At 43.8% G+C, this 22469-nt stretch overlaps 1 protein-coding gene across 7 annotated transcripts in view; it reads right to left on the bottom strand.

Moving 5' to 3' along the window:
• TAX1BP1 (Tax1 binding protein 1) overlaps positions 1–10951 on the bottom strand; it is a 33909-nt gene extending 22958 nt beyond the window's left edge. The window contains exons 1-4 of one of the 7 annotated variants that reach the window (XM_028751465.2): positions 10798–10909; positions 8837–8941; positions 3955–4138; positions 653–755 (exon numbers count right to left, since the gene is read on the bottom strand). In XM_028751465.2, the coding sequence (XP_028607298.1) occupies positions 653–755; positions 3955–4138; positions 8837–8859 (310 nt within the window). In that variant the 5' untranslated portion in view covers positions 8860–8941; positions 10798–10909. Of the gene's footprint in view, positions 1–652; positions 756–3954; positions 4139–8836; positions 8942–10441; positions 10553–10730 lie in introns of those variants that run through there. The other 6 variants (XM_028751466.2, XM_028751467.2, XM_028751469.2 and 3 more) reach the window with 6 other exon arrangements.
• Positions 10952–22469: the final 11518 nt, after the last annotated feature.

Here is a 22469-nt window from a genome sequence, read left to right as displayed (position 1 = left end):
AAGGAATAGCACAGATCCACTTACCCAGAACATCTAACTATAATGTTTATGTGCCCAAAGGTTTGAATCAAAGCTGTACTAAATAAATGATGGCGATGGCTTAGCAAGCAGGCTTCGGAGCTCCGCTGATAGCAGGTCTGTAATTAGCATTGACTGCCACCCAGGGAAGTAATTTTTCCTTTTTTACTCCTCTACTTTTTAACTTACGGAGAGTCTATGCTATGAGAAACATCCTGGGCAAGTTCTGTGAAGCATCCTGGGCAGGCCGCCAGCTGCTAGCTATTAACCGCCAACTCCCTTCTATACTTTGTCCCTGAAACCCCTGGCAGTCTCCACACAGAGAACAAACGGAGCACTTTCTATTCTTTTCTCTCTTTTTTGGTTGGGGAAACCTCTCCTTGTTTACTCCCCGCGGTGACGCTATGCCTGCTAGTAAACGCCGCAGGGACCCAGAGGATGTAGCTCTCTCACCGGTTTCCAAACAATCTAAAATAGAGGACTTTTTTAATAAATCTGCTTTTTTAATAAATCTGCTTTTAAAAAAGTCAATAGAAATGGTATAATTTATCACAAAATATATGGATGTTTTTGAAGTTCTAAATAAGCAACAGGAAAAAACCTAAGCAGACATAGCAACCAATTTAAAATTTACCTTGAAAAGACAGCACAGAGTTAACTGTTGATCCTTCCACATAGTTGTCAGGCATAGGTGACCAAAGAAATGTGTAATAATCTCGTGCAGTACTCCAACCAACCTAAAGTAAAAAGCAGCCTTATCACAATATAATTATGCACAATTCTTTGTAAAAATTAACTTTCAGATCATCCAAGAAAAGTATTCATTTAAAAATCCAATTAACCACTGTTGTGCATATTTATATGCTTAATGTAGTTTTGTCTCAACACTGTAGTTTCTCAATAATTTAGCTACTGATAATGTTCCAATATGGTCTTAGGGACAAAAGGGGGGGGGGGCATGAGACATTGCTGGTAAATGAGTGCTTCATTTGAAAGACACTCCCTTGTGAATAGTTTGGATTCCTAAAAGTCTGCTATTTGAAGACCAACACAGATCTACCTACAAGTGGATCTACCAGCAAGGAGGAGACATGAGATGTTCCAGTCTGATATTACTACTTTTCTATCTTTCACTTCCTCCAAGTAGCTCAAGTAAAAAGGTTCCCTCCCCATTTTATATTCACCACACCCCAGTAAGCTGGGGTGGTGGCAACTGGCCCAAACTCACCTAGGAAACTTTATGGCTTAATGGAGATATGAACCTGAGGCTCTCCAATCAGAGCCTGAAACAAGCCACTACAGTATGCTAGCTCTCAAATAAAGAATGGCAGACCACAATCATTCCTAGCATGTAGGTCTTCTCATGAGGATAGTCTTCAGCATGTCTTGGCTTTGCCAAGCAGCAAGTTTGGGTCTTTAACTGGAACTTACCTGCAAGTAACTCTTATACTTACAATGCCACAGTTTGAATGCTTAAACATGAAAGGGAGGGAAGAACTATGTGTGCACTTACTGTACAACTAATCAATAATCCTCCAGCGTTAATTTACATGGTTTTTTGGTACGTATATGGAAACCTCTTATACAGCACCCCACTTCAAGACTTGCTGAAACCCCACCTGGAAGTCAGCAGAAAGTTGCACGTCTGCCATGGGAACCTATATTACAGTACTGACAACAGCAGGAACTAGCACAACCAAGATGCTAATTCAGATTGCATTAATTGTTCTGAGCCAGTGCATAAGCAAGCTTAGCAAACCCAGTCTAAGATTTAAATTCTGCTGTGTGCCAAGGTTAATATGAAGCCTTCATAGGGGGTTTGGAGTTGTAAATATACATTCCTTGACCTAGCTTTCTTCCATGTTGACCCCTTGACCCTAATGGAACAAACAGGCGTTGTGCAACCTTTTTCCGTATCTGTGAATCTCAGATAAGAGCATGCAAACCACCAACTTCTTGTGCAACACCGACATTTGCTCCAACACTGGTATGAGACTAGAGATCAGGCTGAAAGATTTTCACAAACTGCGTACGCTACAAAGGCTATGCACAAGGTAATAATTTCCAAGTTCCATTTTTTTCTTATATCTTGTAGAACACTGTTTGCATTTTCTTGCCTCATCAATTCTCAGGTACAGTAAGGCATTCTATAACTCAAAGAGGTTAACATGGAATCTTCTTTACAATACCGGCTTCTCTTAATATGTGTATGATCATTAGATTTCTTTCCAAGTATGATCACTGAACACAGCACAACTCACTTCCAAGTAAACATGCACAGGAAAATTATTTTAGTAAAGGTATAGAAAAGAGTAAAATCACAACAAAAAAGGGAAGAATGTTTAAATTGAGGAGTACAGGTAGTAGGAGACATTTGCTTTCATAAATACGTATAGCAAAAATGACTAACCGTTATTGAGTCATTGTAAAGCACCTGATATTTTAAAACATCTTCTATTAAAAATATAATCAAAACATTAAAATAATATACCGTATTTTTCGCACCATAGGGCGCACCGGACCATAGGGCGCACCCAGTTTTTTGGGGGGGAAATAAAGGGAAAAAAATTATTTCCCCCCCAGGCGCGGGGCTTGGGGAAGCTCGAGCTTCCGCCGACCCCAGCCCCCAAACAGGCAGCTCTCTGCAAGTGGTGGGAGCGCTCCCGCTGCTTGCTGAGAGGTGCGCGAAGCCTGGACGTGCTGAGCTGAGCGTGCGCAGGCTTCAGCATGCAGGCAAGTCTCCGCAAGCAGCGGGAGCGCTCCCGCTGCTTGCGGAGAGGTCCGCGAAGCCTGGACGTGCTGAGCTCAGCGCGCGCAGGCTTCAGCATGCAGGCAAGTCTCTGCAAGCAGCGGGAACGCTCCCGCTGCTTGCGGAGAGGTCCGCGAAGCCTGGACGTGCTGAGCTCAGCGCGCGCAGGCTTCAGCATGCAGGCAAGTCTCTGCAAGCAGCGGGAACGCTCCCGCTGCTTGCGGAGAGGTCCGCGAAGCCTGGACGTGCTGAGCTCAGCGTGCGCAGGCTTCAGCATGCAGGCAAGTCTCTGCAAGCAGCGGGAACGCTCCCGCTGCTTGCGGAGAGGTCCGCGAAGCCTGGACGTGCTGAGCTCAGCGCGCGCAGGCTTCAGCATGCAGGCAAGTCTCTGCAAGCAGCAGGAACGCTCCCGCTGCTTGCGGAGAGGTCCGCGAAGCCTGGACGTGCTGAGCTCAGCGCGCACAGGCTTCAGCATGCAGGCAAGTCTCTGCAAGCAGCGGGAACGCGAAGCCTGGAGAGCGTGAGGGGTCGGTGCGCACCGACCCCTCTCACTCTCCAGGCTTCAGCGAAAGCCTGCATTCGCACCATAGGACGCACACACATTTCCCCTTCATTTTTGGAGGGGAAAAAGTGCGTCCTATGGTGCGAAAAATACGGTAAAGAACAAAAGAAGCCGTAGGTAAAATATAACCACCAACATACTAAGTAGATTAAAATATATTAACCCAACGAACCAAATACCTACTGGAAAGAAAGAAAAATTCACAAAAGCTGAAGACAATCAGAGAGATGAGCCTCTAGGTATGGCCAAAGGGAATGCCTTTCTCTGCATCCCAATCAAACACAACTCAGATGGTGAGATGAAGAGAAGAGAAAATCTCTACAAAGTGGACAGGTTCATATTCTGTGATTAAATTATGTAGATTAAATTGTCAGGGAGAGGGTACATGGTTCTGCCTTAGCGGGAGGTGTAAGTGTAAGTAATTTATTGGTACCTTCCCACCGCACAAATGGTGATATGGCCTCAAAAGCAGCAGGAATTCAGCTATGATGATGTTGCCATAAACTCATTTATATTTCTAAAGCAAAACACATTCCCAACCATTTTATCCCATTTTCATGTGTATCTTCTACTTGAAAGAAGTGAAACCTTATCATATTTTAAAACATGCTATAAACTTGCTTACCTTGAAAATACCAACCCAATCTTTTTGGTGAGGGCGTATATAGGGAGTCAGAGTGTAATGGCACTCAAGGTGCACATTTGGAAGGTAACTTTTTGCTACATTCTGAAAGATGACATGTGCAAAATTTGAAGTCTGCAGGGCACTGTTTGAAGATGGAACTTCTTGAAAGGATGACATTGTTGCTCTGTAAAATAATGTTAAAATTCTTATTAAAACAGTAATTTGTATGATTCCAAGTTTTAAAGGTACAGACAACCTAAATTTCTTAACCACCCTTCATAAAAGATTGCAGGATAGCATGCAAAAGTATGAATAAAACTGAGTCAAACATACAAATATAAATTAAAGGCAATAGGCAAAAAATGTAAGGAAAATGTGAAACAAAAAACCACAGCACCCTAAAAATAGAACACAATCCCAAAAGTTATTTAAAATATAAAACTTAGAAAAGGAACTTAAACAAGAAAAAGATGGCTAATTTGTTTGTGGTATTCTCCTTCCCGTTTTAAAGACTCATTTAACACACAGTACCTAACCACTGGGTTGGCAGGATGAGAGTGCCTCCACACATAATACCATCCACTAAATTAGCTTTATCCGCACAACATGCTAAGAGGATCTAAACATATATTACACATTTAAAGCAGGGTCACACTCCCCTGCTTCACTCCCATGAAGGTCATCCATCAGGGCTGCCAATGCTTTCTCCCCCAACCTGGTGCCCTCCAGATTTTTGGACTCCAACTTCCATCATCCTGACTACTGGCATGCCAAGTGGGACTGATGTGAATTGAAATTCAACAAGATCTAGATAATCCATTTCATCCAGAAGTGGCTGGAGCTGAACTGCCACCACCTTTCTGAAAAGAGGATATTGACAGCTGGGCAATATAAGCAACCGGTTTAGGCATATCTGAAATTTCACAACCACGCATGCATGCATTGTGTCAAACATATAAATGACTAAAAAAGGTCACAAAAAGGGGTGGAATTCGGCAGGATTATGGAATGTAATTGACCACTGCCTGTAGTCATTACAAATCGTCAGGTTTTCAAGTGAGCTTCTTAAGGCATAGACAAACACCGTCTCACAAGGAGACACCACCTTCTTGATGCACTATTCCTGAGTCAACAGACTCATACTTGAGAGACTTACACCATCTATGGACCAACTTCTCTCCCCGTTTGTTTCAAGGTAAACCAAGGAACCACACGCCACTGCAGTGCCTGAGAGGCAACGATTTCAAAATGACAGCAGAGACTAAAAAAAAGAGTGTTAGTCACATCAGCTTGAAATTCCTCAAAAGCATTCAGGAATTTTATTGGATTCCATGTGTCTCCAAAAGCAGACCAACTTAATGGATCCACCATCCCTGCAGAGGAAAACTGCCAGTATCAATCTAAATCTCACCCAGAAGTGAAGTGACCGTAACAGGACTGCAGTAAACCCTATTATTTCCAGGCAAACCTCCTGTCTGGTCCAAAATATCATATTCATTGCATGCCTTCCAGAATCTGTCAGGCCAATAATAATTTAAACAGCACCATTAAGGTACTGAAGTCCCAAAGTTGGCCTCTTTAAGATGGATATAACATGAATACTGAAATTTCCAGTACAGCATCCTTTTTCTAACCCCATGTTTCCTTCTGTTTATCCATCAGGGATGGGGAATGTGCAGCACTCAAGATGTCGTACTGTAATTTCCATCATTGCTGCAGGTTCCCCTGCCCTGTCAAAAATGATTTGAAGTTAAAACTAAACAGATAAAGTGCCAATTAGCAAATGGCATCCAATTATTCAGGAAGGTAAAAGCAGCCTGTAAAGAGTTCCAAAAAGCTATCCATAAATTAGGTGAATGGACCCACAAAATGGCAAAAATGTTAAAGCAAAATAAGCATAATGCATACTGGAGCAAAAAAATGCCAAGTTCACAAAGTCTGAACTGGCAGTGACTAATTAGGAGAGAGATATTTGGGTCACAATTAATAGCTTACTGAAAACATCAGCTCTCTCTGCAGCATGGAAGAAAGAAATTCCCATGCTAGCTATTACAAGAAAAGGGGCTAAAATTAAACTGTCTATACATAAATGCCTCATATAAATTGAATGTGCAACTTCACATTTGGTCATGCCACCTCGAGGAGATAAAAAAGGCACATGATAGCCAAAATTATCAAGTGATTGGAACAATTTTCTTAAGAGAAAAAGATGAACTATTTTATACTGAACTAGAAAAATACAAGATTTTAAAAATGTATGCATGGGTAAGAATAGACAAGATTTTCTGCCTCTAATATTAGTGCTCTTGTCTCTCAATAAAATTAACTGGCAGTAGATTCAGGACAGACAGAATAATAGAATTGCAGAGTTGGAAGGGATCCGGGGGTCAGCTAATCTAAGCCCCTGTAATGTAGGAATCCTGCCCACAGCTGTCCTTGGGTGGGCTCAAACCACCAACCTTTTGGATAACAGCCAGATGCATTGCCTAACACCAGGTCACTGATGTGGATTTTGTGGGAAAGGTTCAAATGGGGGGAGGGAGAATCCTACGCAAATTTTGCACAGGGTAGTTTGCATTGCAAAATGCTCCACTGACTTTGAGAACATTTATATTACTTGTATTTAGTAAACAAAGATAAACACTTTGAAACTACCAAACTTATCTAATATAATATTTGCAATTGGCATCCATTCATTATTACTAACAAACTGATGAAATTGATAAAGTTTCCACAAAAGATACTGCTAGAAAATTTTCAGTTTTAGAAAATTTTCTGTGCCACATCACTCCATGATGGAATTTGCTGTCAAAGAATGTGGTCTTGACCACTACTCTAGGTAAAGGACCGCTGACAGTTAAGTCCAGTCGCATACGACTCTGGGGTTGCAGCGCTCATCTCGCTTTATTGGCCGAGGGAGCCAGCGTACAGCTTCCGGGTCATGCGGCCAGCATGACTAAGCCACTTCTGGCGAAGCAGAGCAGCGCACGGAAACACTGTTTACCTTCCCGCAGGAGCGGTACCTGTTTATCTACTTGCACTTTGACATGCTTTTGAACTGCTAGGTTGGCAAGAGCTGGGACTGAGCAACGGGAGCTCGACCCGTCGCGGGCATTTAAACCGCCAACCTTCCAATTGGCAAGCCCTAGGCTCAGTGTTTTTTTGGGTGGGAAACTTGTGGTCATTCCAATGTTGTTTAACTGCTCCAAACTTTCATCAGCCTAGACCCAAAGATAGTTTGCCAATGAACGCCTGTTGCTGGGAAGACACCTGTTTTACCTTCTAACTCTGACTGTAAGCTTCTTGGTGGCAGGTGAGTAGCCAATGTGGGAATCAGGATGAGGACTACATTTGTTCTGATCCAGGCATAGCCAAGGTGATGTCTTCCAGATACTATGGCCTGCGATTCTCATGAGCCCCAGCCAGCAAGGCCTATTTTCAGGCATTATAGGCACTGTAGTCTGCACCGCCAAGAGTACCACATTGGCTATCCAGTCTGATCCAACAGATTCTTATGCTCACTCCCTCCATCTTGTTCCTCATTAAAGGCAAATGCACATAATGACTTAATCCAAAGTTATAGTGAAACCTCATTACAAAAGCATGACTTAGGAGTGAATGGATGCTAATCTATGCTAGCAACTGTGAGATAAAAGAACATTAGACTGCATAATTTAGCCAACTGTTGTGTACGGGAATATCAAGTTCACAAGGTAACTAAGGTAATGAGCACTCCTGAGTTGAGTCAATATGTAATGGGAAGCTTATTTTAAAAACAATTTTTAATAAAACTCCTTTCTGATAGTCACAAAAACAGATTGTGTTTGTCACCATGTCTAGGAAAACATCATTAGCGGGTAGTATTGTTGCCACAATCTCAGCTATGCCAAACATGACACCACAAAAAGCATCCAAAACATATCTGAATCATCATAATCACACTGACAAAAGAAAGGTGGTTATCATGAACTAACTGGTCTACATATACAAGAGGCTGAAAAGCAACTCTTCACCATGTTTACTGGTCACTATCCTCAGACTCCACTGAGGAATGATACGAAAATTCCCATAGCTTCATGAAGTTATGTATCTGCAGGAGCAAATCTATATTTGGACAGACATGCCTGCAGAGCTTTGACCAGAGGCCTTCTATTTACTATGCAAAAGGCTCAAATCCACTTTAGGGGGGATTTCCCCCCTTCTACTACATTAACAACAAAATCCTGTACCAGTATACTCAGAAGTCAGTCACATCAAGCACAATAGAGTATGGTCACAAGATTCAGGCACCAGGATTGAAATTTCATTGGCATCACAAAACTAGGGACCTTCTGTTAACTCACTGTAGTTATAACTGATCAGTGATTATCCTGTTTCATTGGAATATTTAAATAAGAATGAAACACCATTTGTATTTTATGACTTATTATTCTCTTCAGACACATGTATAATTCAAATGGTGATTATGTTTCATGTGCTTGATGAAAAGCACAGTGGTAGTTTAGTGCTCAGTGGTAGTTTATACTACAACAAATCTGTTCTTTGATGCCATAAAACTTGTTTTATGGGATCGTAGTGCAAAAAAGGCAGGTAAATAGTTTTTTATGAATGTTGTTCTTAATATCAGAATTTCCTATAAAGGACATAAAGCTGAACATGTTTTAATTCTGTGCTAAAGGAAGATATGGTTTATAATTAGTTTTTGTATTTCCAGAAATACCTCCATTGTGTTTTTATCCCAGCATATCTGTAAAACTTGAGTCCCTAGCCCAAGGCAATAATCTAACCTGATTACCTCCACAATAATTTCTCTCATTCTCTTAAGAACAATCTGCAAACAAGGGTTTAATACCATGCCTTCAATAAGAAACTTTTTTTGTACCTTTTGAAGAATTCTTGCAGCATCCAGCTTTAGGAAGGTTTTTGGCATACTTCAGAAGCTTGCATATTAAATTGGAAATGGTAGTTTCATCATTGTCACTTTGGTCTGGAGAGAATAGTATGCCTCAGCATTAATACTTTTTTGTCATAGTATTCCACACACGGTGGATTGTGACTATCTTCCTAAGAGTTTCTGTTTAAAGCACTCAATGTCCTCTTTAATAGAGCAGCATCAACAGTGCAACCTACTACAGTGGTGCCTCGCAAGACGAAATTCGTTCCGCGAGTTTTGTCGTCTTGCGATTTTTTTCGTCTTGCGAAGCACGGTGTCAGGAAAGTTTTGGAAAAGCTTCAAAAATCACCATAGTCTTTAAAAACCTCAAAAAAGGCTACCACACCGCGTTCTATGAGTTGCTCCTCGAAGTCAAGTCGCAACTGTATTAACGGTGTTAAGAAAAAGGAAACAAACTTGCAAGACGTTTCCGTCTAGCGAAGCAAGCCCATAGGGAAAATCGTCTTGTGAAGCAGCTCAAAAAACAAAAAACCCTTTCGTCTAGCGAGTTTTTTGTCTTGCGAGGCATTCGTCTTGCGAGGTACCACTGTATCTATATATTTTCTATTCAAGAACCACCTTTTTTTTTGTTTCCATTACAAACAGGAACACTGAAAATGAATGTTTTTCAAGCTCATTCAAGACCAGCTTTCTAAAGGCATTAAATTACCCCAAACATTTAAGTCAATATTTATCTAAGAATTAGTATTTTTAATTTTTTTTTAAATACCCTTCAATAGATGCTTACTCCAAGGGTAAACAACCACTGTGATACACAGTAGCAATCCTACCTTAAAGATACAACGCCCGCACCACCTCATGCAACTCGCAGTTTAAAATCTATTCTAACAAGCGAAGGTGGCTACTCTGTCTGGAAAAGTCATCTAGAGCAGCAGTATTTCTACCTGTCATTAAACAGTAGTCAAAACTGATGTGTTAAGTACAAAAATCCCGCAGGAGTTTGCAAGCAGCTGCACGTCAAAGCTGGCAAAAGCGAAAGCTGTTCGGGACCTTAAGAGGCCGCTTGTTTACAAAGCTCACAATGAGCGGATCTGATGGGAGGAGCTGAACTGGAGCCAAGAGAATAGTGCTTACAAACAGAAGCAGAATGTACTAGGGTTTTATTTCCTGATAGAGATAATTGCATATTATTGCCTCCATCGCCTGGCGAATTTAACCTGACCTTTGCCCCTCTCAAAGCTATTCCACCTGCAGGCGGGATGGAACGGAATGCAAAAGCGCTTGACACGCCCTTCCCCCAACCCTCCCCCCAGTTGCGCAGCAACACCATTACTTCGAAACGGGGCTGCCCCCTACCTAACTCCCAAGTAGGTCCACCTGCTCAACTTCTTGCGCTGCTGCCATTTTCCCTTCTCTGCAAGCCTAACCTGGCCAAGCCGGCGCTCCTTCCCTTAAGCCTCTCGGCGCTTACGTAACCCGCGCCACAGACATCAGATTAAGCAAAAGTGGAATTTCGACGCGGTTCTTGCACAAGCCCCGCATCCCGAACGAATCGCGCGGCGCTGCATTCGCCACCTTCCCTCGTCCCCTTACCCTCTCCTATCTCAGCGTCACCTTGGAACCCGGCGCAGACACGTTCACACGACCATATCCCCGCCGTCGCGCTGCAGCCGGCGATACAACCGCCCCCGCGGCCTAAGGCCCACCGCCCGCACCGTAAGCAGCGAACCCCGCCCCCAAATCACCTCCACAAGGGCGACCGCGCGCTCCCCCCACACAAACACGCAACCTCGCTCCGCTGTAACGCGGACCAACGGACGGCACCGCCCCCGCCCCCGCGAGTGTCACTGTGACGGAGGATACCGAGAGCAAGTAACTTTACCCCCTTACGCGCAACACGGCCGGGAAGGGAGTTCGCCGCGGACGCGGGGAAGATTTAGGCCCCTCACCTATCAGGGACGCTGGAGGCTTCAACAACACAGACGCGCGGCCGCCATTACCGCCTCAAGAGCCCGGCCCCCTTCGCGCGCGTCACTTCCGGCCTCAGCGCGTCCGAGCGCCTCTCGCGCTCTCCTCACACGTGACAGCCTCGAATCCAAGTGCGCACCTGCCGCGTCATCCTTTTAGTCTGTCTGGCTGATAGCTAGTTCTCACAGCCCAGTCTTGTCTCCTGAGCGGATTCAGGAAGACCAGTTAGCTCATACTGTAGATGAGTTGTAGAATTGGAAGGGATCCCCAAGGATCATCTATTCTAGACCAGTGATGGCGAACCTTTTAGAGACCCAGTGCCCAAACTGCAACCCAAAATCCACTTATTTATCGCAAAGTGCCAACACGGCAATTTAACCTGAATACTGAGGTTTTAGTTTAGAAAAAACGACTCCTACATTAACAGCTTTTGTCCTAAAAGAAAAACACAATAGCAGAGCTTTCAATGATACAAACAACTTTTAATTGAAAGGCAAAAGTTTGCATTATCCTTGTTTGGGAAATCATGAAAAAGGGAATTACAGTGGTACCTCGGGTTAAGTACTTAATTCGTTCCAGGTGTCTGTTCTTAACCTGAAACTGTTCTTAACCTGAAGCAGCACTTTAGCTAATGGGGCCTCCCGCTGCCGCCGCGCCACCAGAGCACAATTTCTGTTCTCATCCTGAAGCAAAGTTCTTAACCCGAGGTACTATTTCTGGGTTAGCGGAGTCTGTAACCTGAAGCGTATGTAACCCGAGGTACCACTGTACTGTCAGACAACATGACCGTTTTGATAATTTCCCTTCAAGAAACTCTTCTTTAGGAGATTTCAAAGTAGAAGCTGAATGGCCATCTGCCATGGATGCTGTAGTTGAGATCCCTGCATCTTAGACTTAGATGGACTTAGATGACCCTCGGGTTCCCTTCCAACCTCCCACAAGCCTCTGATTCGATGGCTGGCCCACCGGGATTCACTTCTAAAGATCACTCGTGCGGGAGGGAGCAAAATGGCGCCAGGCTTACTGGCAGTTCTGCACCGAGCTGCTTTAAGACAGCGGAATGGAGCGTTCATAATTCTGCTGCAGCCCACGGGCAGCAAACTGGCTACTCATGCACGGCTTTACTCGGTGCTCACACTGCCCCTATAAACTCATGCCCCTACAAACTCTGTGCTGGGGCGACGGGACGCGTGCCCACAGAGAGGGTTCTGAGTGCTGTTCACCACCCCAATCTAGTCCAGCCCCTGCTGCTATGCAAGAATTTCAACACTGGACCAGACTCTGCAAGTGCACGCCCTCCAACATTTCTCTGTTGAAAATAAGGATGCCCTATTCTATAACAACAACAACAACAACAACAACAACAACAATAATAATATTTATACCCCACTGGGTTGCCTAACCACTCTGGGCAGCTTCCAACATATAGCAAACACATAATAAAACATTTCAACATCTGCCTTCAGGTATCTTCGAAAGGTTGTATAGTGACTTATCTCCTTGGCTTGGGGGCTGCATTACCCTCCAACATTTCTCTGATGAAAATTGGGGCGTCCTAAGGAAAAGCGGGACATTTCCAAGATCAAATCAGAAATGGGGATGGCGTCTGTAAATCCAGGGCTGTTTCTGGAAAATAAGGACACTTGGAGGGTGTGTAAGCATGCTAGCCATTACTGCGGAGGCTGCAATCCTGGGCTTACAGAACCATCCTGAGGGGGATGGTTCTGGGGGCCATATCATGCTCACAGGGTTGGAAGCGAGCTCTTCAGTATACGTGAAGAAGTGTCTCCACTCCCATCATTCAGCCAGGACACTGAGGTCCAGCTCTGAGGGCCTTCTGGCGGTTCCCTCATTGCGAGAAGTGAGATTACAGGGAACCAGGCAGAGGGCCTTCTCGGTAGTGGCACCCGCCCTGTGGAACGCCCTCCCACCAGATGTCAAGGAAATAAACAACTATCTGACTTTTAGAATATAATTGAAAGCAGACCTTTTTAGGGAAGTTTTTAATGTTTGATGTATTTATTGTGGTTTGAATATTTTATTGGGAGCCGCCCAGAGTTGCTGGGGAAACCCAGCCAGATGGGTGAGGTATGTTTATTTATTTATTTATTTAGAGTCTGTCAGGCCAGTGGCAGACCTTGGGGGTCTCAAATTTCAACAGCACCCTGTACTTTGAGACAACCCTATGGGCTGCGCTACCTAACTCCAAGTAGGTCCACGTGCTCAACTTCTTCGCTTCCTGCACTGTAATTTCCCCTCTCTACAGGCTAGCCTCACCAAGTCACGCCTCTTTCATTCAACAAGGGGGCAAAGTAGGACTTGTGAGGGATGTGGCTGCAGAGAAGGTGTAACCTGGGGAGAGTGCCAAGAGCTAAACAGAGATGCCTGAAGAGCCAGATTTGGCCCTTGGACGTAAGGTGCCCCACCCCTCTACTATAGATACTAAGGATATTGGCAGTCTTTGAGTTGCTGATATGGTGCTTGAGCCTTTTCCATAACCTTTCTTATTCTTTATTTTCACTAGCTTTTAAGGGCCAGTGTGTGAAAACGTATGCGAAACAAATTTATTTTGCCACAGAGAGTGTTGTTTAGTTTGGGATGTGTATTTTTCTGAAGGATTTTGTTAATGACTTCTTTATGGTTCCCAGCTCTTCATCAACAGACAGCACCTGTTGGTTTAACATCCTCAAAGCAGTGAAATGGAATTCAGAAAATGGTGAGGCAGAACAAGAGATCTGCTTGTTAACATTGGAGGAGACAGGCAGGAAAATTGACTGTGACAGCAGACCAGGTAGAAACGTAGGAGGATGGGAGTCATTACTCTGAATAATCATTCATTATCCTGGAATTGGTAAAACAACAGATCAGAGCCAACTCCCAGGGCAAGTATAACAGGACTTTTTAAAATCCAGATAACTTAAAACCAAATACTATTGTCGTGGTTTAGTTTCAGTAATGTTTTTTTCTAACTCCATTGGATCAAACAAGCCCAAAGATACAGACATGTCGCGGGGAACCTTCTGATGCAAAACAATGTGTGACACTCTTCTGTTTTTCTGTAGCTAGCTGTAATCATGCAATTCCATTCCGTATGGCTGGTATTCATTACTAGTCCTACCCACTGAAGTTAATGGTTAAGAGTAACAGGTTTATTAATTTCAATGGGTCTGCTCTGGTTAGGACTTGGAGCTCATCCAGACTCCCGATTGTCCTGTGCTTAGAAAGGATGTGTTATGTATTGAAGTTCTCGCCATGGCCACCAGGAGTATTGTGTATGCAGTTTTCACTCAGGTCCGTGTCAGTTACTTTAGGCGGGAAACCCTGGGTTGTTGTTGCTACAATGTTGACAGCCGGCTGCCTATAAAAGCAGGCCGGCTGAGCTGTTTGCTGTTCAGTTCTGTTCCAGCTTACAAATAAAGAGCTGCTTTGGAGAAATCGCTGTGTCGTCTGATATGTTCGCCCACAACTTAACAGGATGGGTCCAAGTGGTTTTCCACTTGTCCTTCACTTTCTAAGCATGGATCCAAGAGGTTTTGGCCCTTGTACCCACCACTTTTCCTGGAAAACCCACTCTTTAGCAATCCGGAGAATGTTCAGTAGTAAAGATCAGGTGTCCATGGGGGAAACTGGCAGGACTATGAGCCCTTACCTGAATACCACCCTATGTCTGCATATTGTGAAGCAACCGGAAAAACTCTATGAGAATACAATTTCCGATGCTAAAAACATACAGTGAAATGATGATACTATGCAATGGTACCAATGCAGAGTGGCACAGATCAAGTTGATTTAAATGTTTCATTAACGACGCAGCTGGACTTTTCGTCTGAAAGAGCCTGAGGCTACTATGAAATGCAAAAGGTATGTACCAGTCATTGCTTAAATGGGAGCTCATTCTAGTGCTGGCGTATGATGTACACAGTACTTTATAAAATAATCTACCGGAAAATTATTACATCACTCTTCGCCTACCTTTTTCTGTTATAAATGATATTCCTGTTATACTTAATTTGGCAGTGTTTGACTCCTAGGCACTCAAACTAATCATGTCACGCATACTTTGAGAGACACGGACGGCATCCCTTTGGACTATATTAGAAATAACTTGTTGGTCGTGTTGCCCATTCAGGAGAAAATCCTGTGTGTATTTTGGATTTCTTTGCCAGCCCTTAATTGGAATTGATGAACTAAAACTATTCAAGGGTTGCCAGGTTATTTAAATCGGTGCTAGTGAGACTGATGAAAGTTGTGACTTTTCCCATAAGGGGATAGGTGAGAGCAGACACGTTAATTGTGTATATGAGTGTGTGCGGCAGGGTGGAAAGAGAGAAAAGAAAGGACTGGATTCTAAGGTGTGAAATTTGGCAGCTTTGCACTGTACAATGGGCATAAGAAACCACATTTTTCTGTCCATGAGCACATCTGACTTGCTGTTATTTCACAGTTGGATGACTGTATTGTTAAAGTAATGGAATGTTTTTTAATAAATGCAAATCATGAATTAAGTGCTTGAACTGGCTACAGTTGCGCTCTCTGGTGTGTAATTAATGTGTGTGTGTTGGAGACCCATGTCTGCGGGAGTGTTTCATTTATTATTTATAGCACACATTTTCCCTTTTTCTTTTTCCTTCTAGCACACCTTCTTGCATACACAGAAACAGCATCCTATACCTGCAGTGTTGACGGTGAAACCCTGCTAACAGATAAGGCTTTAGCCATTGCTACCTCAAATTGCTACCTCCTGCCAACCTAGCAGTTCGAAAGCATGTCAAAGTGCAAGTAGATAAATAGGTACCGCTCCGGCGGGAAGGTAAACTGTGTTTCCGTGCGCTGCTCTGGTTCGCTAGAAGCGGCTTAGTCATCCTGGCCACATGACCCGGAAGCTGTACGCCGGTTCCCTCGGCCAGTAAAGCGAGATGAGCGCCGCAACCCCAGAGTCAGTCATGACTGGACCTAATAGTCAGGGGTCACTTTACCTTTACCTCAAATTGCTATCTGTTAATTCAGTGTTTAATGAGGAAATTTCCCAGTCCAGATAACTGTTGGGCTCCAGATACAGCCATGTTCATGGACTCATGACTTCAGCATTTTGTAGTTGCTGTTGGCATCTGTCTGCCTCGAGAGACAATGGAATGTGCCTCTCAGAGTGAAGTCAAATTGCTGTGTTAGCCGCACTGAAGTGACCTTGGCGCACAATCCTGGGCAGTGTGTATGAAGGTCCTAGGCTGCCCAGATGACACGACCCCCCCTTCCAGCCTCGCTGATGGGGTCCAAAGGAAATCAGAGCAATACATTTGGCACCATCATGGCTGCAAGAGTTGCCAGGAGGTGGCATACAAGGTGCTACCCAACTCTCTTAAAGACTCTGCTCCAGATTTGTGTAAGGTTTACTCCTTAGCGGCCTGGCCCTTTATTATCCCAAAGATATCCCGCAAGGCAGCAGAGGTTTAAGAACAGTGTTTTCCTTCTCCTAGATGAGCTACCTTCCCAGGTGGATGAGCCTCATCTGCCCCTCCCTTCCCTCTACAGCACATGTAGAAACCGCCCTCTTAACCAATGGACCCACTATTGGTCTTGTCCGCTCAATCCTCCTGAGCCTGTCTTCACATGCAGAGAAAGTCCCTAACTCACTGAGGGTTTGAGACCCATCAGCTACCCTCACCTGGTTTAATTGGCCAGTCGAAGCTGTTTCCAGGGTGTGGCCTCTGTCACATGCTGACAGCTTCTAGGAACCACAGGTGAGAGTGCAGGGTGTGGAACAACGGTGGACAAACTACTCCAGAAGGAGCACAATGTATCCCCCACCAGAGGTACTACCCATCCCCTAACACCCCATAAACCCCATAGATAACCAGTGTACTTCTTCATGATGAGAGGCACCACTTCTTTAAAGTTTCTCCAGAAACCCACTCATTACTTTCTCCAGGAAGGTGTTGTGTAAGATACTTGGTCCTGTTTGAACACTGTCCTCTCACGATTTTAGACCACTGTATGTTTAATATACTAAAATCATTTTTACTATGAGATTAACTATTTGCATTTATAAGGGAGAACAAAGTTCTACTGAAGAAGTTCTCAAACTATGGCCTATAAGCTCCAGTCAAGTAGTCTGTAGAAAAGATCAGTCTTGGCCCTGCAATTGATTTATAATTTTTCATGACAATAGGAACATCTACTTCCTAAAAAGGTAAAGGGACGTGGGTGGCGCTGTGGTCTAAACCACTGGGCTTCTTCAGTTTGCCTTTCAGAAGGTTGGTAGTTTGAATCTGCTTGATGGTGATGAGCTCCCATTGCTTTGTCCCAGCTCCTGCCAACCTAGCAGTTCGAAAGCACACCAGTGCAAATAGATAAATAGGTACTGCTGCAGCAGGAAGGTACATGGCTGTCTTCCTTCACAGTGTTCCATTGTGCCAGAAGCGGTTTAGTCATGCTGGCCACATGACCCAGAAAGCTGTCTGTGGACAAACATTGGCTGCCTTGGCCTGAAGCGAGATGACTGGAGTTAACGGTCCAGGGGTCCTTTACCTTTACCTACTTCTTAAAACCACAAACATAAGCACTTTAGAAAGTCAAGACTACATTTATTTAAAAATTGTGCATTTTATTTATTTAAAAAAAATTATGCACCACTTGATTGTAAAAAAACACACACCCTCAAAATTGTTTACAAAAGATAAAACAGTAAAATTTAGAAAAATTCACAACCATACTTTAAAACATATGCAAGTTAAAATACAAAATATTAAAATGCGCTACACATGTTTGGATTTGTTTGTTGTTTCTTAACAAGTTTAAGTGGTCTGAAATGCACGTTAATTTTCTAGTAGTCTGCTGGGGGCAGGCAGAGTTTGAAGATCACTGTTCTGTAGGTTGCAATCTTATGCTCACCCAAAGCCCACCCTATATTTAGGCTCCAGGCAGCTGCAGCAAAGTTTTGGTTATTTAATTCATTATTATATTTTTAATGCCAGGGAGCAGAAAAAAGTGCTTGTGGGATTTTCTGCCTTAGATGCCAAACTAGCCGGGCAGCTTTGGGTGTTATGCATCTTGACATGGTGGGAGGGGTGTGTTTTGTCCTCTCGGGAGAAAAACAAGCAAGCCTTAGTGGAACTACAGTTAATCACAGCCTTATCAAGGGAGTCACTGTCATGTGTAGAGTTGTTGTTTTGTTCTGCTATTTCATGTAGTATCTTGCAACTGGGGTGAATGCAAATGTTATGCTTACTTTCATCTCTGTCAGAGAAATGCAGTTGACAAGGCCATAGAAGGAATGTTTCAAACATAGAAGATGCCAGTGACTGGGCAAATGACAGCTCTAATCTTGTCAATTGTTCTTCCTGAGATAAGTGCCCACTGCCTTTACCCGTACTTCCTAGCGCCTGAGGTTAATAGCCAGGGGTTACCCACCCATGTCAATTCTGAGCTTAGAAATACTGCAAGTCAAAACAATACGCTTTCTTTGTAATTCCTCATTCCTTACAGAAACATGAAAAAGGAGATTACAGTGGTACCTCAGGTTAAGTACTTAATTCGCTCCGGAGGTCCGTTCTTAACCTGAAGCTCCACTTTAGCTAATGGGACCTCCTGCTGCTGCTGCGCCGCTGGAGCACGATTTCTGTTCTCATCCTGAAGCAAAGTTCTTAACCTGAAGCACTATTTCTGGGTTAGCGGAGTCTGTAACCTGAAGCGTATGTAACCTGAAGCGTATGTAACCCGAGGTACCACTGTACTTTTAAAGCCTCAGGCCTAGGTAATTAAAAAGCCCCTTCTTCTCATACCATGTATATGTGATATATACAGTAGTACATCGGGTTACATATGCTTCAGGTTACATATGCTTCAGGTTACAGACTCCGCTAACCCAGAAATAGTACCTTGGGTTAAGAACTTTGCTTCAGGATGAGAACAGAAATTGTGCTCCGGCAGCGCAGCAGCAGCAGGAGGCCCCATTAGCTAAAATGGTGCTTCAGGTTAAGAACAGTTTCAGGTTAAGAACAGACCTCCAGAACGAATTAAGTACTTAACCCGAGGTACCACTATACACATATGCAAAGACTCAAACTCCAATCAATCACAGTCCTTTTCATCATGGCCCCTTTGTTGTGAAATATTCTCACTAAGGCAGAGGTAGGGAACCTGTGGTCCTCCAAATGCTGCTAGATGTCAGCTCCTATCAGCCTCGGCTCCTAGGACCAATGCTCAGTTGGAGGAGTCCAAGTCAAAGAATTATAAAGTTGGAAGGGACTCTGAGGGTCATTTAGTCCAACACAGAAATCTCAGCTAAAGCATCTATGATAGATGGCCAACCAACCTCTGCTTAAAACCTATAAGGAAGGAGAGTCCACCACCCCTTGTGGGAGTCTGTTCCACTGTCAGAAAGTTCTTACTGGTGTTTAGTCAGTAACTCCTTTCTTGTAACTTGAATCCATTGGTTTGGGTCCTAGCCTATGGAGCAGAATAAACAAGCTAGCTCCATCCTCCATGTAGCAACCCTTTAGATATTTGAAGATGGCTTTCATGGCTCCTCATAGTCGCCTCTTTACCAGCTTTAACATACCCAACTCCCTCAATTGTTCCTCATAAGGCTTGGTTTACAGACCCTTTGTCATCTTGTCACCCTTCTCTGCACACATTCCAGGTTGTCAATATCCTTCTTAAATTGTGCTGTTCAGAACTGGACACAGTACTCCAGGTATGGTCTGACCAAGGCAGAATAGAGTAGTACTATTACGTCCCTTGATAATAATAATAATTTATTACTTATTCTCCACCCGTCCAACTGGATTGCTATACTTCTGTTGATGCAGCCTAGAATATCAGTAGCTTTTTCGCTGTTGCATCACTGTTTATTCATGTTAAGCTTATAGTCTACTAAGACTCCTAGATCCTTTTAACATGTACTACTGGTAAGCCAGGTGTCCTTCATCTTATATTTGTGCAGCTGGTTGTTCCTGCATAAGTGCAGAACCGTACCTTTGTCCCTATTGAAATTCATTTTCTTAGTTTTGGCCCACTTCTCCAATCTGTTGAGGTCATCTTGAAGCCCACAAGTTCCTCATTGCTCCCCTAAAGAGTCTCACTTGGCTTTCTGGCACCTTTTGGGACATGTTAAGAACAAGCTCTTTTGGAACAAGACATGAGTATTGGCACCTCATTTGTTACACACACACACACACACACACACACGCACACACAAAAGCAGCAATACAGTAGTGATACTTACTGAAGTATCCAATCTAGCAAAAGATTCGGTTAGTTACCTGTACTTCACTCTCATCTCTGCAGTCTTAATATATATTTAAAGATAGCAAATACACTGGTGGTGAGGTAGAGAAAATATGTTCCATATTGTATTTACCAAGGGTTCCCCCCACAAAAAACCGTTTAACGCTAAAACCATAAAGCTAGTATTATTGCCTTTAAGACACAATGCTCCATTGATTGAAGAATAGCTTTTAACCCAATTAAAGTTTGGCAGCCATCCTACTACAGGCAAAGTAATGCTTGTTAACAGTTCGTTTTTGTTACACAGTTTTCAGTATAATCGTGCATTTCTAAAAAGCCTATTTAATGCTTATGAGTATTTTGAAATCTCATTTTTACAGACATTTTTAGCCTTTGCTTTCATATTGAAAGGTATTTTAAATGTTATGGGCACCCATATATTTAATACAGGGGAGACAAAAATGTTATAGTGTGTAGAAATAAGCTATGCAGTTAACAAGCAGTTAATGCCTGTTTACATTTTAAATATCCTTCAGTTTCTGAAAATATACACAAATCTGTTTGAGTGTCTGTATTATTAATGGCAACTCTATCAATACTGTGGCTCTATGGACCCCTTTGGAGCATTAAAAAAAAGGCAGTTTAACACAGTAGTAAGCTTTCACAACTGTTGAAACAAAAAAAAAAACAAAAAAAAAACCAGAAAGCCTGCAAAATCTTTATAATTCATTAATACCCAATATGCAATATACTAGGCTTTGTGCTAATTTCTCACACATCATCTTATTACCTGTCAATGCTGAAACAGATTATCATGGGAATTCAAAATAAAATTTAACGAATACCTGATTTGTAGTTGTAATTTGCAAACAACTACAATCAGAAACTTAATTTTCCAGGTCACAAGCACAATATCCTCAAGGAAGCCTGGGTCTGGGAGGAGATAGTTCTTCCTTTCATTGATACAGATGATACATTTCTTTCCATTGTTTGTTATGCAACTTTCTGATAATGTTTTAAATCGTATCCATCTTGTGTGAATATTCTCTGCAAGCCAATGTCCATAGTTTAAAATACTCAATAGACCAGTGAAGCAATTTTAAAGTTGGAAATACAGGGGTACCTCAGATTAAGTACTTAATTCGTTCCGGAGGTCTGTTCTTAACCTGAAACTGTTCTTAACCTGAAGCACCACTTTAGCTAATGGGGCCTCCTCCTGCTGCTGCGCTGCCGGAGCCCAATTTCTGTTCTTATCCTGAAGCAAAGATCATAACCCGAGGTACTATTTCTGGGTTAGCAGAGTCTGTAACCTGAAGCGTATGTAACCTGAAGCGTATGTAACCCGAGGTACCACTGCACCTACAGCCAGATCCCCTTATTTGGTGTAGCAGTTCTCTAAACTGAACACAGCCACATTGAGCTAGCGTTACACAAGAAAGCAGGGAAGCATCACTGACGGAATAGGTTTATTCATCAAACCGGAGGCTGGGAGTCAACGTGACTTAATTCGGAGCAGATATTATGAGGACAGCACTGCAAATTCCACACCAGGCGTTACTCCCAAATTAGCAAGTCACCCGCACTTACCTGGGAGTAAGGCCGCCATCCTTGACCTACTAACTATTGAATTCAGGGAGACTCAGCGCCTAGTTTAGGCACACAGAGAAACTGAAACCGGAGAGACCTGCAAATAAACCATAGCTGTCAACGTTTCCCATTTTTTAAGGGAAATTCCCTTATTCCGAATAGGATTCCTCGCAAGAAAAGGGAAAAGTTGACAGCTATGCAATAAAATGCATAGGGGGTTGCAGAAGAAGACAAAACGTGCAGCCCCATCCAGTGGCGTAGCGTGGGTTGTCAGCACCCGGGCAAGGCAAGTAATTTGCGCCCCCTAACCCGTGGATTTGCGCCCCCTAACCTGTGGATTTGCCCTAACCCCAGATGTTGCGCCCGGTGCGGCCGGCCCCCCCTGCACCCCCCACGCTACGCCACTGGCCCCATCTCGCGCACGTCCCGCCGATTCCCCCCCCCCCCCCAGTAAGTGTTCCTCTTGAAATTTGCAGCTGCAAGGGGGGTGGGATATCCCCTTTTGACTGACAGCTGTCCCAGAGCAAAGCCTCATCTGAATGTGAGGTCAGATCTTGCATCAAAGCAAGGGATCGCTGCCTGCAAAGAGGAGGTTCATCCGGCTAAGGGAGGGATCCAGGCCAGATCCTCCCAGCAGGGCGATCCCTGCCTCCAAGGGAGGAAAAAACTGCTCTGCTGTTCTCTGCTTGGGTCTGGGTGGGTGTAGCCACGGCGGGTCACAGCCAGGCGCAGCTTGGCTCCGATTGGCGCTCGGCCTCCCGTGGGGCGCGGCGGTTGGCTGGCGAGGCCGCCACTCCCGCCGCCCGCCTCCTCCCGTGCTCGGCGGCCGCGAGTGAGAGCG

Source organism: Podarcis muralis, chromosome 12 (assembly GCF_964188315.1).
Source record: "Podarcis muralis chromosome 12, rPodMur119.hap1.1, whole genome shotgun sequence".
NCBI classification, from domain to species: Eukaryota; Metazoa; Chordata; class Lepidosauria; order Squamata; family Lacertidae; genus Podarcis; species Podarcis muralis.
The sequence above is the reverse complement of the archived record's forward strand: the minus strand, read 5'-3'. Positions and strand labels throughout refer to the sequence as shown.